The sequence below is a fragment of the Pterocles gutturalis genome, unplaced genomic scaffold (assembly GCF_000699245.1).
Source record: "Pterocles gutturalis isolate BGI_N339 unplaced genomic scaffold, ASM69924v1 scaffold7244, whole genome shotgun sequence".
NCBI classification, from domain to species: domain Eukaryota; kingdom Metazoa; phylum Chordata; class Aves; order Pterocliformes; family Pteroclidae; genus Pterocles; species Pterocles gutturalis.
This window is the reverse complement of record NW_010133115.1, coordinates 1-12902: the sequence shown is the minus strand read 5'-3', so window position 1 is coordinate 12902 and position 12902 is coordinate 1. Positions and strand designations below refer to the sequence as shown.

The following is a 12902-nucleotide window of genomic DNA, read 5'->3' as shown; positions in this document are numbered from 1 at the left end:
AAGCAAGTGTTCCTTCACCAAAGAGATTGTAATTTCCAGAGATGTGATCCCAGTAGCTGGGTCTGGTACAACCCCCACATCCCATTTAGTACTGTGGCATTTTGCCATACTCTTTCTTTCCAAGAGTGCATGGCTTAACAATACCACAGACGATGAGAGCTTGTTTGAACTGCAAAGGAGCTGCCTTACAACTGCAATTAAAATAACAACACCAATAATAACTGAGGCTAGATCTGATTATTCTTGCTGTCCTACACAGATCCCATTCCTGTGTCACTAGAGACATGTATAGTCGGGGCTATGTGCATGGCATGTGCGCTGAGTACTGCTTATTGCTTAATTTTATATTCTTCATAGAGGGATTAATGATGAAGTGAGCATTACCAAAAACATACATCAGGGTACAATTTAGGCTTGGAGAAGCACACCTTGCTATGGGGATGTGGGTAGGCACCGCAATTGCTAGACAGGAGGCTGGGCTGCTAGCAAAATCAAAAATGACGCACAGCTATTTAGAGAGAACGAAGACGCAATAATGAAAAATGACTTCTCCTCTGTCAAGTCAGCCGTGTTTGCCCAGCTACACTGGCAGGAGTGACAGCGGCACAGTGAATGGAAGCTGCACCATCAGCTCAGCCCTGTACTACTGAAGCACCACACAAAAGCCATTTGGCATCTTTCAGATTCTCTAATCCATTCTCCAGTGACTAATAAATTAAGCAGAAAATTAAATCACACACATTCAGTCAAGAATGCTCTCAAGCCGTTGGCCTGAAGAGAGAGTTTATTCGGATGCTTATTATTTCTGGCCTGTACGATAATTTAAACACCCGGTATAAATTACTCATTGATAGTCACATTCATTCCTGAGGCTTTTCTTCTAGCTTACGCTAACGCCAAGAAGAAACAGCAGAAGAATAACTCACTTGTTTCTGGGCAGGGTTCTGTATTCTCCATTTGCCCCCTTTCCCCAGTAGCTGTTTTGGCCTCCCTGGGATCCATGGTTGCTGCTTTCTCCAACAAAAATGGAGCGTGTAACCTCCAGGCTGGAGCCTTCATCTGTTGGGAAAGTCCCATCACTACAAGCAAAGAAACACGGGGTAACTATGCAGCACAGCACAACCGATTAATTAACACCATTAACACATCAGAATTTCTTTTTTTCTTAATTTGGAAAAAAGTGCATGCACTGGTGTAACAGCCTGCTTCGAAATCTCTTTAGAAACCAGCAAGGTAGTGCTTATTTTTGCAGGTCTTTTGCAAGAGGGGTTGAGCTGAGAGCAGCAGGAGCATGGCAGGCACCTGCGGAGGAGGCAAGAGACTGGCTGTGCCACCACGTGGGACCGTCCCAGCTACCCTGCCTTGGCACAGTGCGAGTTACGGGCAATGCTGCTCCGCTGGGCTGGAGCAAAAGAAAAGTCTCCCCAAATGCAGAGCCAGATGTTTAGTCTACTGGTTTAGGACCTACCATCCAAAAGGAAATATTCTGCAATTATGCTGTGTTCACCAGACATGCTGAGGCAAAGAGAATGAAAGGCTAAATTGCCCCTTGTATTAATGGCCATGCAGGGAACACTTGATGTGGTCTGGGAGGGAAATGTGAGGTTTTCTCATGTCTTATAGGAATTACCAGGGGAGTGTCTCAGCTTCCATTCTGAGCCTGCTACACTGGGGGAAAAAAATGGTAAGAAAGTCTGTTTCAAGAAATTACCTTGCCAGAGTGAGTCCAATTCCATTGTCTGAAAACCTGGGGAAGAAGAAACACAACAGGGTAAACGATGAGGAATGTCTGCAGCAAATTTGGCCTACAGACCTATTTCTGTCTGCCGCGAGGGGAATGATAGAACATGTAATTACAGTAACCTACCCCGAGTTGCGGAAAACAATGTCGCCGCCCCTGGCCCAGGCCCCATGGTCATTATTTTTAAAAGCAATAAGACCATCAATCACAGCAGGAACTCGCGGCTTTTCAGGATCAGCATCTTGATGTGGGCGAAACCTGAAGCAAGGAGCTGAGTTAACACGGCACAAGGAGACATAGGAACCAGCCTCAGACAGAGGAGGTCGCGCCTGGCAAACCTCATTCATCTTCCAAATGTCAGCGTGATGGGACTAAAGAGGTGACATGCCCTGGATCAGGCTATTAGCCTGATTTCACCTCAGTGCATTGATACAAAGCAGAAAACAATAAACATTCACAAGGGTGAAATTCTGGCCCCAGTGAAGTCAACAGATTTCTCACTAGACTTCAATGGGCCCACAGTTCCTCTGAATGTGATTCTGTATGATTTAGAGGCATAGAAAACATTTTTCCTGAGTCACTTGGGAACTTTTGTAATTGTCCTTAGAAGGCCCATTGAGAATCCCTGGACTGATGCTAGAAAATCAGTTAGGCACTTTCAGTGGTCTCATTCAGCAAAGATAACGGAGTAATTGGAGCTGCTACAGACCAGACCTCCATATGCTTCTGTCTCTGCTGAAAGAGAAGCTGTCATACAAATAAAGCATTCGCCCTGGGAATCAGGTGCTTCTCAATTACTGTCAGGATATTTCTTGCCACACTGGTTGTTAATGGTAGACTTGCGCCGTGTTTGGAAAAAAATCACCATTGCTTTTGCTGAGCCTACCCTCACCTCCAACTTCTTCCAGCTGATGTCCCAAGGGACGTGTCACCTCAGTGCCCAAGGGGATGGCCTGGGGAAGGAAGTCTTACAAGGGGAGGGAAGAGTCACAAATGGGGGCAAAGTCACCTTTTCAGCCATACAGGAGAACTGAGAGGGTATGATGGAGGAGGGAAAAAAGCCAGGATTCAGCTAAGAGCAGCAGTGATTTCTGCCACATCCTCCTCAGATAGACCCACAGGGCTGCAGTGAGCAAGAAAACAGCCTTCATTTACCTGCTTCCACGCTATGAAAGGAAGCTCAGATATTTTAAAGCAGCTGACAAAAAGCTTTGAGGCTACTTTATTTTCCTTGTTAAGCCTAGACCAGTCTCAGCAATCTGTTACATCATCTTTCAGATGTACGTTCTTCTAAGTAATTAATAAGAAACGTTGGAGTTTACAAACCCATCAACAGAATAATGGGATCTGGATCCCCTTTCATGTCCTTCACTGCTTAGTCCTCATAACCACAAGTGCACGTGTATCATTTTTGGTCAGCAATAACACAAACATTCCAGTGCATAGCTATGAAGTATTTGCCCCTGCACATCAGAGATAGCTTGTGTATTTTTTTCAGATGCTCCAGCCATAATGAGGCATTAACGATCTGCTAAATGCAATGCAGAAGCCAAGCAGCAATACAACCATCCAAAATACTAAGCCATACAGCACGTGCTTACCTGGCATTGTCGACAGTAAGATACTCTCTGGGATCTTCAGCGCTGGCTCTCGTTGTCTTTACTCCTTTTCCAATAAACAAACCAGCCTGAAAATGAACGACTCAATTATTTTAACAGACCCCCCCAACAGAGAGCAGAGATCCCAGATTTTTATCAATGAACGTGGGCAGCCAGTGCGTGCCGGCACAGGGAGCGCCTGCAGCCTGGGCTTTCTCTTCCCTCTCGGTGTCACTTGGCACTGCTCAGCATGACACGAGCACAGGATGTAGCACGCTGAAGTCAGGATGGAGCCTGTCCTGCCATATGTTATGCATCAACATCTTGGGCTGTCTTCTGACCCAAAGCAAGGCGCTGAACTCCCACTCTCTCTCCCCCTTGCAGAAAGCAATAAGGGACTGTGCCAAGCTCTTGATAACTTTTTGGAAAAAGAGTGTTGCTAAGAAGTAAAGCTTTAAATAAAGAGTGACGAGTCCCCCGACAGTCAAAAGAGAACACGAGCTGCTGTAGCCAGCTTAAAGACTTTGGGCTAGAGCAGCAGCTGTCATGGACCAAGATGCAAAAGACACAAGGCACAGAGAACAGCACTGATTTCAATCTAGAATCCTGAGCAACAACTTAAAAATGCTTTTTATAGCTAAAGGTTATGTTTTCATGTCAACAGTGTATTTTGGGGAAAGTGTTTCTCTTGCAATTACCCTTGAATTTTTGGTCTCATTTTCCCAAGGTGATGAGCAGACGCTGTCACAAAGGACTTTTGCTCATCCCCCTATATCCTTGCACTGCTGTGGCCAACAGCAGTGCTCAGTGTCCTGCCTCTCGTTCCTTAAACCTCACTTAGTGTAGATGTACCTATGGCATGGGCACAGCCCCTCTAACACAGGCACCCAACCGAAGCCCCTGAAATGGGAGCCCCGTCCTGCTCAGCTCCCTCTTTAATCATTAGAAAAAGCATGAACCCCCCAAAATTTATTGTCTCTTGACACAGTGTTAAAAGACCATTATCAAAAGGTAAGAGACCCATGATCATCTGATATCAGAGCACCACGCACAGTCAGCCCCGCATCATACTATTTTATTGATAGTAACATACAAAAATTGTCCACGTGCCTTGAAATTGGAGTGGGCTCTGTTGTTGTAAAACACTCCCAAGGGGGTATGTTCAGCCTGTCCCTCTGGATATTGCCCCTCGGACTGTCCCGTGGGAACCCGGTGGAAGATGTACCATATCCCGACATCCTAAAAGAGAAAGGGAGGTCTGAGAAACAGGGCACTGCATTTAATGATCCAGGTTATCCTGGGGACTCAGCATTTCCCACTGCGCTGGCCAGATTTCTAACCCAAGCATGCCAAACGTGTGAGTCCCAGAGGACATACACCAGCCTACACGCTTACACCTCGCGGCTTGTTCGTTGGCACGGACAGTGGGCCCGTGGGGCGCACACACAGGGGTTTCCAAAATGCACATATTGTGGGTGAAATTTAGGTGGTTTATCAGAAACCACAGCCTTCTCCTTACAGGCACACTAAACACAAACACCATTTGGGTAAACATCAGAGATAATAACAAGGAGAGAGTACATGTGTGCATATATATATTCATGCAAATATAAAATTTTACTGGGCATTTAACTACGAACTATCAATAAAACCAAACTTTTGCTAAGGGACACCAGACACCACTTCTAGCCATGGTTGAGAGATACCAGTGAGAGAACCGTAGGCAAATACTTGTTCTTAACAGAGACAAAGGTTGCAGAAATACATATTCAAATTTTACGATGGCTTACTAAAAATTCATTGCCCTCACACCAGTGACATCAATAAAAGTAGACTATATGGGAACTGGAGGCTAAGTATAGCTCTTGCTGTTAAATTATTTTACCTGAGCACCGGCCGCTGCATTCCCTATTAAGTTGTTGTTCGGATTTGCAATCCAGAATGTGCTGACAGCCCTGAAAAAAATCAAAATTAAAATGATCCTAAGCAGTTACCGAACAGGAAAGGATACATTTTCATAGCTCTGCACTGGACTTGAGCCACAACTCTCCTATTGACTTTAAAACTCCACACAACCTTTTAATGATACTTTTTAAGGAAAAGAAACCATCTAGTGATGCCAGACATGTTCGTTTATGGAGCCACATGCTGAACCTATTGTAAATTATATGAGACCGTTAACACAAAATCCATGTTCTCTTAAATGCAGCTTAAGGAAATCCAATGTCCTTTTTTTTTTTTTTTTAAAGTTAAGCAGTTTTGGAAAACATCTGAAAAGTGAACTTTTGGGTTGTTTTTTGGAAGTTCAGGGGCAATGGCAGGAGGTACGGGATTCCCTGTGGATTTATGAAGCTTCTACATAGAAAACAAAACACATGTCCTTGCAAGCCGCAAATGGCTCGTTAAGCAGGAGATTAAGGAGATATTATTTTGATGTTTGTTCAGATAAGGAGTTTTTGTTTCAGAGGGAAGATCAGTAGTGGCACAAACAGAAGTCAGATCTGACTATGAAAACATCATTGTCTGTTGTCTTACTTCATTTGATAACATCTTTTGCAGTAATAAAGACCACATGTAAAAACACTATCAAACTTTTCTCATGATCATACCAATTAATTGGATCATTCTACGCAGAAAATCTCTATAATTTTTTAGCCACCTTAACTATTACATAATCAAGAATCCACACTCCTTTGGCTTAACAGAACCACTAAATAGGTGCAAAATAAATCTGTCTTAACTGTACAATCAACCTTACCATTTCAACAAGAATTTATTTATGCAAATTAAAAGAAGCTGGATTTGGCCACTGCATCCTTTTCCAGAAAACATGAAAATACAATTTTTCTTGGCTAAACTGTGTTCTTAATACAATAACCAGCAGCAAGTACTCCTTGCTTCGGATTCATGCAGGTGTTAACAGGTATCTTCACATACAAAACACGGTCAAGAAGCTAAATTATTTAAAAATGCAAAATGAGAGAAAAAGCAACAATTTTTCATTTAGTATCCAATAGCACCTTTCAAAACTTTCACCGTGGCAATCTTTGGGACCCAGCTATAGAGCACAACGTAAGTGCAAAACCCCACTACAGCTCCCGGAGCACTCACATGCAGTCATTGCTCGGCACAGGGACGTAATTCCCATAGACGTGGCTGCGGATGGCGAGGCACATGGCCTCGTTGCGATCTGAAGGCAAGATTGTCCCCGACTTCGTGAGGAGGCCCAAGTTGTGATAAAATGTGTTGCGTTGCTCCATCCCATCTTCGAGGAAGAAACAGTGCCCCAAAGTGTCATAGCCAATGGTGTCTTTTACCTGGAAAAAAATTATAGAGGCCATAGATTGCAATGCTGACAGCAGCAGGGACTATGACTGGTGTGCTTTGCTTATCAATAAATTCCCAAAACACCCATGGAGTGGTTTTGCCACCCCTCTGCATGGTGAGCAGTGCCTCCACGGGCACCTGTCCTGGAGTTAACTCAGACTACATGGGATTTGGATAACTGTGGACTGATCTTCTTATGCAGTAAAACTGCTATTAAAATGACTCTGAGGAAGATCACATGCATAATTAAAGCAAAATTGCAAAATACTGGATTTAAAACTGCCCTTCAGCTTTAAGAGAGAATATTCGATTCAGTGTCATGGAGTAAATATCCGTGTAAAGATAAACCAAGGAGTAATCTTCCATCATAAACCAACGAGTTAGCCTAGTTAACCCAGAAATTTTCATGAACTGCAACGCTTCCCAAATAAAATAAGAAATTCTTTAAAATGTTTCATGTTAAGGAATGTGTATTAACAAGGTGTCTGTTCTTTCTTCTCTGTTCTCAGAAGGTGCAGGGACATGTCATTCCTGTAATGATCGGCTTGGGCAGAGATGGTATTTTACTGTTTCAGCCTATTTAAGATTAACTGACATGCACAGAGATCTTGCATTAAACCCTAATTTGACCAAGAGGACTTAGCACAAGCCTCCTTTGATGTACAGTCTTAGGAAGACAAATCCAGAAATCTTTCTTTTAAATGTAAATACTAAATCAGGCTCATTAAAATGCCAGCTATTTGTTACTAAATCTTACTGAAACCTAACTTTGTGCTCAAATGATCCCTGTCAGCACATTTATTCACTCTTCAGGCACACAAAATTCCTGTTGACGTCAGAGTTATGGCCATGTAAGACTGCAAGATTAACTAATATTAACCTACTTGGTTATTTCTGTATACAGAAGGATACTTGGACTAAATCCATTTCAGATTCATATCCTGCGGTTTCCCCTTAATGGGCTGCGACTGTACGTAACATCTGGAGTCACAAGCAGTACAGTCCCCACAGGTATATCTCTACCAGATCTCATTGTTTTCCTGGCAGTCACCCCTCAAACTTGTCATCTGCTGCTCTTGTTTCAGCCCCAGTGAGGTGCTGAAGAGAGAGTTAAAAAGAAGACACGACACAGCCAGGTACCCAACTCCTGACTGACACAGTTTTGGAAATCCACCGAGATCCTTCCCACGGGTGCAACAGTGTTGAGTGAGCTCCAAGGAGGGTAACAGAGAAGCTATCTGCAGTGACACGGAACGTGTCCCCACCAGCTGAGTCTTGGGCGTACGGATAGGAAACGGATTTAGATAAAAATCCAAATGCCTTGCCAGCCTGCTAAGAACAGTAAGCCTTGCTACTTCTGTCCTTCCAAATGATGGGCAGAAGCTGCACTAAGGAGGCCATGGAGGACTATTTTGGGAAAGAAACTGTAACAGCAAACTGCCTGCTGTTTTAAACAGCATTTCAACTGTAGAGTTTCATTCTTCTGAGTTTAGCTGAAGTTCAGCTAATCTGCTTTGGACAGCTGTGGTAAAAACCAACCTTGGATCCAAACCCAGATTTTAGCTGTAATTAATATGATTTGTCACAGCTTTAGAAACACATGGCAGCCTGGAAAACTTACGTATATGAAACTATACTGAGCACTTTCCTGATCAGAAATAGCATAATTTAAAGGTCACTTACGTTTGCACTGAAAGATAAGGGTCCATGCCTTTAGATCAAAACCTGAATAACTGATCAATTCTGGCATATCACAATTAGAAACTAAATTCTTGGAAACAAGAGCCCACCTGCGGCACTGTGACAATAGCATGTTACTGTACGTGTCAGCATGAAACACTGCCCACAACGCAGGCTACAGCCCCGCTGGTGGGTCCAACGCCAGATGACTGAGATGCCTCTAAACACTGAATTATATATAGTTCAGCAACACAATATAAGTGACCTTTATGCACTGCAACGTTAGACATGAAAGACTACAGTAGTCTGTGTTCGCTCGGTGTGTGCCAGGGCAGCGAGGGGCATGTCCCAGCTGCTCCCAGCCGCGGCGGGTAACCCAAGCTGTGTGCACTGCCGCCGGCTTGCAGGGCGGCACAAGCCTGGCACACGGGAGCAGCAGATGGGAGAAGAGCCCTGCAGCCAGCCTGGCATGACCCCGACACAGCAAAGCACAACCCACAGCGCTCCTGCAACGTGCTTCTGCAATTACATCCTCTAAAGCCTCAAAACAGGAGAGGGAAAAACCACCTATCTGGTTTATTCTGCCTCAAGGGCTGAAGTTTCATAAGCTGATGCTAAAATGGGTGCCCATCTATGCTATCTAACTGCCTTGCTCTGATATACATGCTCTTCTCTGGAATGGGAAATTATTTTAATTTATTTTAAAGTAAGGCTTGTTATTACATTTTAATCACTCTTTATCTTAATGACTGTATTGAAATCACACAATTCTTCCACAGAATCACATACTTAACCTTCGCTATGAAACCTGTTCACTGATTCACGGACTCAAAGCCCTCAGCAGTCAGATGGGGGGAGGCTGGACCTCACACTTGGACAACTATTGTATCCCATGCATCCAGATAAATCCTTGACAACACCACTTTTGATAAAGAGCAAAAGCACACACCATTCTTCTCAGGACCAATATCAACACAAGGTTTAATTTTTCATCCCAGGCAGGTTCCTTCAATTCCAGAGGTTTAATACCAGTAGGAAGAGAAAAGGAATCAAACTATATCCACACATACTGGGCAAGTCTCCTGCCACCTAAGGGCTCTCTGTACACAAAACCAGGCTCTACAGACAGAGCAAATCACATATGTTAGAAGACAATCAATAATTTTGAGTGATCTGGACAACACAAATCCAGTTTAGGGTACATGAAAAGGGCTTCGGTTGTACAAGTCCAGCATCACATTTTCATGAATACATCCTTTCAGGGGGACCCTTTCACACAAGGATCCCACCAGAGTGCATCTACATCATGTCTTACACAATTTCATGTCCAGGGTTGAGAAAGAGTTGGCAGGAAAAAACTGGGAGGTCAGGGATAGTTCAGGGAGTGCCTCTGCCCAAGCACACATGGGGCGAATGAGGAAATGCCCGCAGACACCAAACACCGTTCCGGGTCCTGCCGAGCACCCAGCAACTGGACATGTCAGGACTGGAGCAGGAATCTGTCTTTTCCAGCTGGGACACATATGGGTTGTGTGTTTTTTTGTTATTTGGTTTTGTTTTGTTGTTTTTTTTTAAGTTCCTCTCCACACTGCCCTTGTGAGGACCCAGGTCAAAGCCAAGCTCCTGAGGGCTGTTCTGGCACCGAAGCAACCGTTTGTGTCTGTCCCTCTCATATTTCATTCCCTTTGTCATGTGAATATTCTGGGATATATTTCACCCTGCCCTGACTTGAACAAGGCCTATCTTTTTTATCTCCTTTGCAAATTAAAGGTCCATTGTTTCAGTCAGGTCCAGTAAAGGTCTACTGCTTTCATTTTAAACAAAAATTCTAACCTGAACACTAGTCAAGTGAAGTTGACAAGTTGGGACATATCTTGGGGAAAAGATGTCTTGTTTCAATATTCTGATTTCTCTTTGCATCATGAATGGCTCTTACTGTTTAGCAGTGCCTAAGCAAAGAAATGAACTCGGTACTAATAAAATATGTCTCCTACCAGAAGGCCATGAGTTCCATGTATGGCAACACACCTAGAGAAGCAGTGGTGGATCGCCAGGTTATCAAGGTACGTTGGGCGTTCGTATCCTCCTCTCTCATCCACATCCTCAGCCAAGTGAAAATGCACAGGGTAACTGCCCAGGAGTTGCTGCCCCATGTTTTTTAATTCCACTCCTGACATGTGAACAGAACTAAAATTCCTTAGGATCTGTTGAGACAAATGTAGATCCAAGTAAGGCATTACCACATAAACACATGCAAATCAAGGTACGTTGGGCGTTCGTATCCTCCTCTCTCATCCACATCCTCAGCCAAGTGAAAATGCACAGGGTAACTGCCCAGGAGTTGCTGCCCCATGTTTTTTAATTCCACTCCTGACATGTGAACAGAACTAAAATTCCTTAGGATCTGTTGAGACAAATGTAGATCCAAGTAAGGCATTACCACATAAACACATGCAAAAATGAAAACCCCTTTTTTTTTTTTTTTTTTTCTTATTAGGCAATAGGTTTGAAGAGTAAAACAGGGTCTGATCCCAGAAGGAGGTGTCAGCTCCCTGCTCCAACTCGCCGCAGCAGAGCACCTGCACACCTACGGGCACCACGCTGCCAAGGAACAGCTGCCGAACAGCATGTGCAGAATTTGGCAATAGCAGTGTGTGACATGGCTATGGGCAAAGGGCTCCCACCAGCTACAGAAAGGGGTGGCATTCCCCACCAGGATCTATTTCCTGGCAGCCTGATCTCTTTCAAGTGATTTTAGGCAAGACCTGCACTGCTCCCCAGTTTCCACCAACTGGTGTTGGAGTAATTTTGCACAAGACCCCTGCAACACCAAGAACACATGGGACAACCAAGAGGAGGCAAAGCCCAACAGAGCGAGCCCCAGCACTTCTCGAGCCATGATGGGAACAGGTTTGCTCTGCAGGAAGCACATTTTCTTCAGTGACATCTCAAGGAAGCATGTGGCTTCACACTAACCCTACTGACAGCAATGCCGCTAAAGAGTCCCCTCTAGCCCAGAGCAGGGTACATTTTTGCATACGTGGTAAACAAAATGGCACAGCCTCACTGCAAGTCTAATTTTGAAAAACAGGCCAACAAACATTTCCCTCCTTCATAGACAAGTACACTTTTTTTTCCCAAACACAACGGTAGTTTCATGTGTTATATTGCCTGTTTACAAACCAGGAAAGGAATGATCTGAAACCACCTACAGGCATATGCATTAAAAATGACTCACTTTAATATGTCCTCCAAATGTGTCAAAGGAGAAAAACTGACATTGATTTTGTCCATAACAGGAGTCTTCCATTTCTCCTTGAATAAGTATATTTCTAGTCAGAAGACCAACCTCTGCCCTCATATCGACTCCATCTATGACTTCTCCAATGTGAAGATAAAGCGGGCTGCCTGTGAAAATCAGAAACCTTTTCATTCATGGTGAGCACAGCATCTTCATTATCCCATGGTTCTAAGCAAGTGTGTGCCTTTCATTTAACCAATCACCAAGCCTAGGGACATGCCCAGTAGTTAGCATTTGATCAGCAGGAGTAGATCAGCACTTCCCCTGACTTCTGCTGGGGAAACTGCCCCTAGTCAAACCTTAAAATCTCAATACTGAGGCCTTCAGCTTTCATACAAAAAGTGTCCATGTGTTTATGGACAAAAACTAGCTAAAAGGCAGGTAAACGTAAATGTAGAACATTAAAGACAAGACATTGTAAATATTTACCACAAGTGAATAGCTTGATAAAAACATTTCATACCATCAATTTTTACTTGATTACTTTTACATTCAGGGCAAGGAAGGAGATTAAACTCTTCAGCCTGATGCATAGAATAATCTGTACTGGCGATGACAATCCGGTCACCAGGTAACCAACTTGTAACCTCATCCACCAAATGAAGAATTATTCCTTTGGATACTTCCACTTTAAATCCATTATGAGGCACCCCTGAAAAATTAAGCAATCAATTATTTTTACAGTTGCACACAACAGAATCATGCAATTAGCCAAAGAGTATAGCAGGTTGATTTTTACCTAGATAACTCTGTGTGCAATAGATGTACTCTAGCCATCAAATATATCAGTGCTTTCTTTTTAGGAATAATTTTTTTTAGTGTGAGGGTGGTGAGGCACAGGCACAGGTTGCCCAGAGAAGCTGTGGGTGCCCCATCCCTGGAGGGATTCAAGGCCAGGCTGGATGAGGCTTTGAGCAACCTGGGCTAGTGGGAGGTGTCCCTGCCCATGGCAGGGGGTTGGAAGTAGATATCTCTAAGGTCCTTTCCAACCCAAACCATTCTGTGATTCTATGATTCTATGATTTGTAGGCAGCTAAAATACTACTCTGTAAGAGTACTGCTGTTAGTTTGGTCACTGTCCAGATAAGCAAAAAACTATGGTATTATTATCATTGCACTGCTGAGATTCACAGCAGCCAGCAAAAGCAGAGCAAAGCAACAGAAGACAAGCAATCGCCGAGAAACACTAAACCTTTTATCCATCCGCTGAATGCAGTAACAGTAAAACGGGTGCCATCATACGTAAGAAAATCTC

General features: G+C 43.7%; 1 protein-coding gene across 1 annotated transcript in view; it reads right to left on the bottom strand.

Moving 5' to 3' along the window:
* Window positions 1-12894, bottom strand: part of LOC104467355 (transmembrane protein 2-like) — a gene marked incomplete at its 5' end in the record, with an annotated part of 47958 nt that extends 35064 nt beyond the window's left edge. The window contains 11 exons of the mRNA XM_010081099.1: window positions 927-1079; window positions 1712-1747; window positions 1868-1999; window positions 3343-3428; window positions 4450-4578; window positions 5225-5294; window positions 6451-6656; window positions 10341-10550; window positions 11585-11754; window positions 12111-12299; window positions 12840-12894. Coding sequence (XP_010079401.1) covers window positions 927-1079; window positions 1712-1747; window positions 1868-1999; window positions 3343-3428; window positions 4450-4578; window positions 5225-5294; window positions 6451-6656; window positions 10341-10550; window positions 11585-11754; window positions 12111-12299; window positions 12840-12894 — 1436 coding nt within the window. The remainder of the gene's footprint in view (window positions 1-926; window positions 1080-1711; window positions 1748-1867; window positions 2000-3342; window positions 3429-4449; window positions 4579-5224; window positions 5295-6450; window positions 6657-10340; window positions 10551-11584; window positions 11755-12110; window positions 12300-12839) is intronic.
* Window positions 12895-12902: the final 8 nt, after the last annotated feature.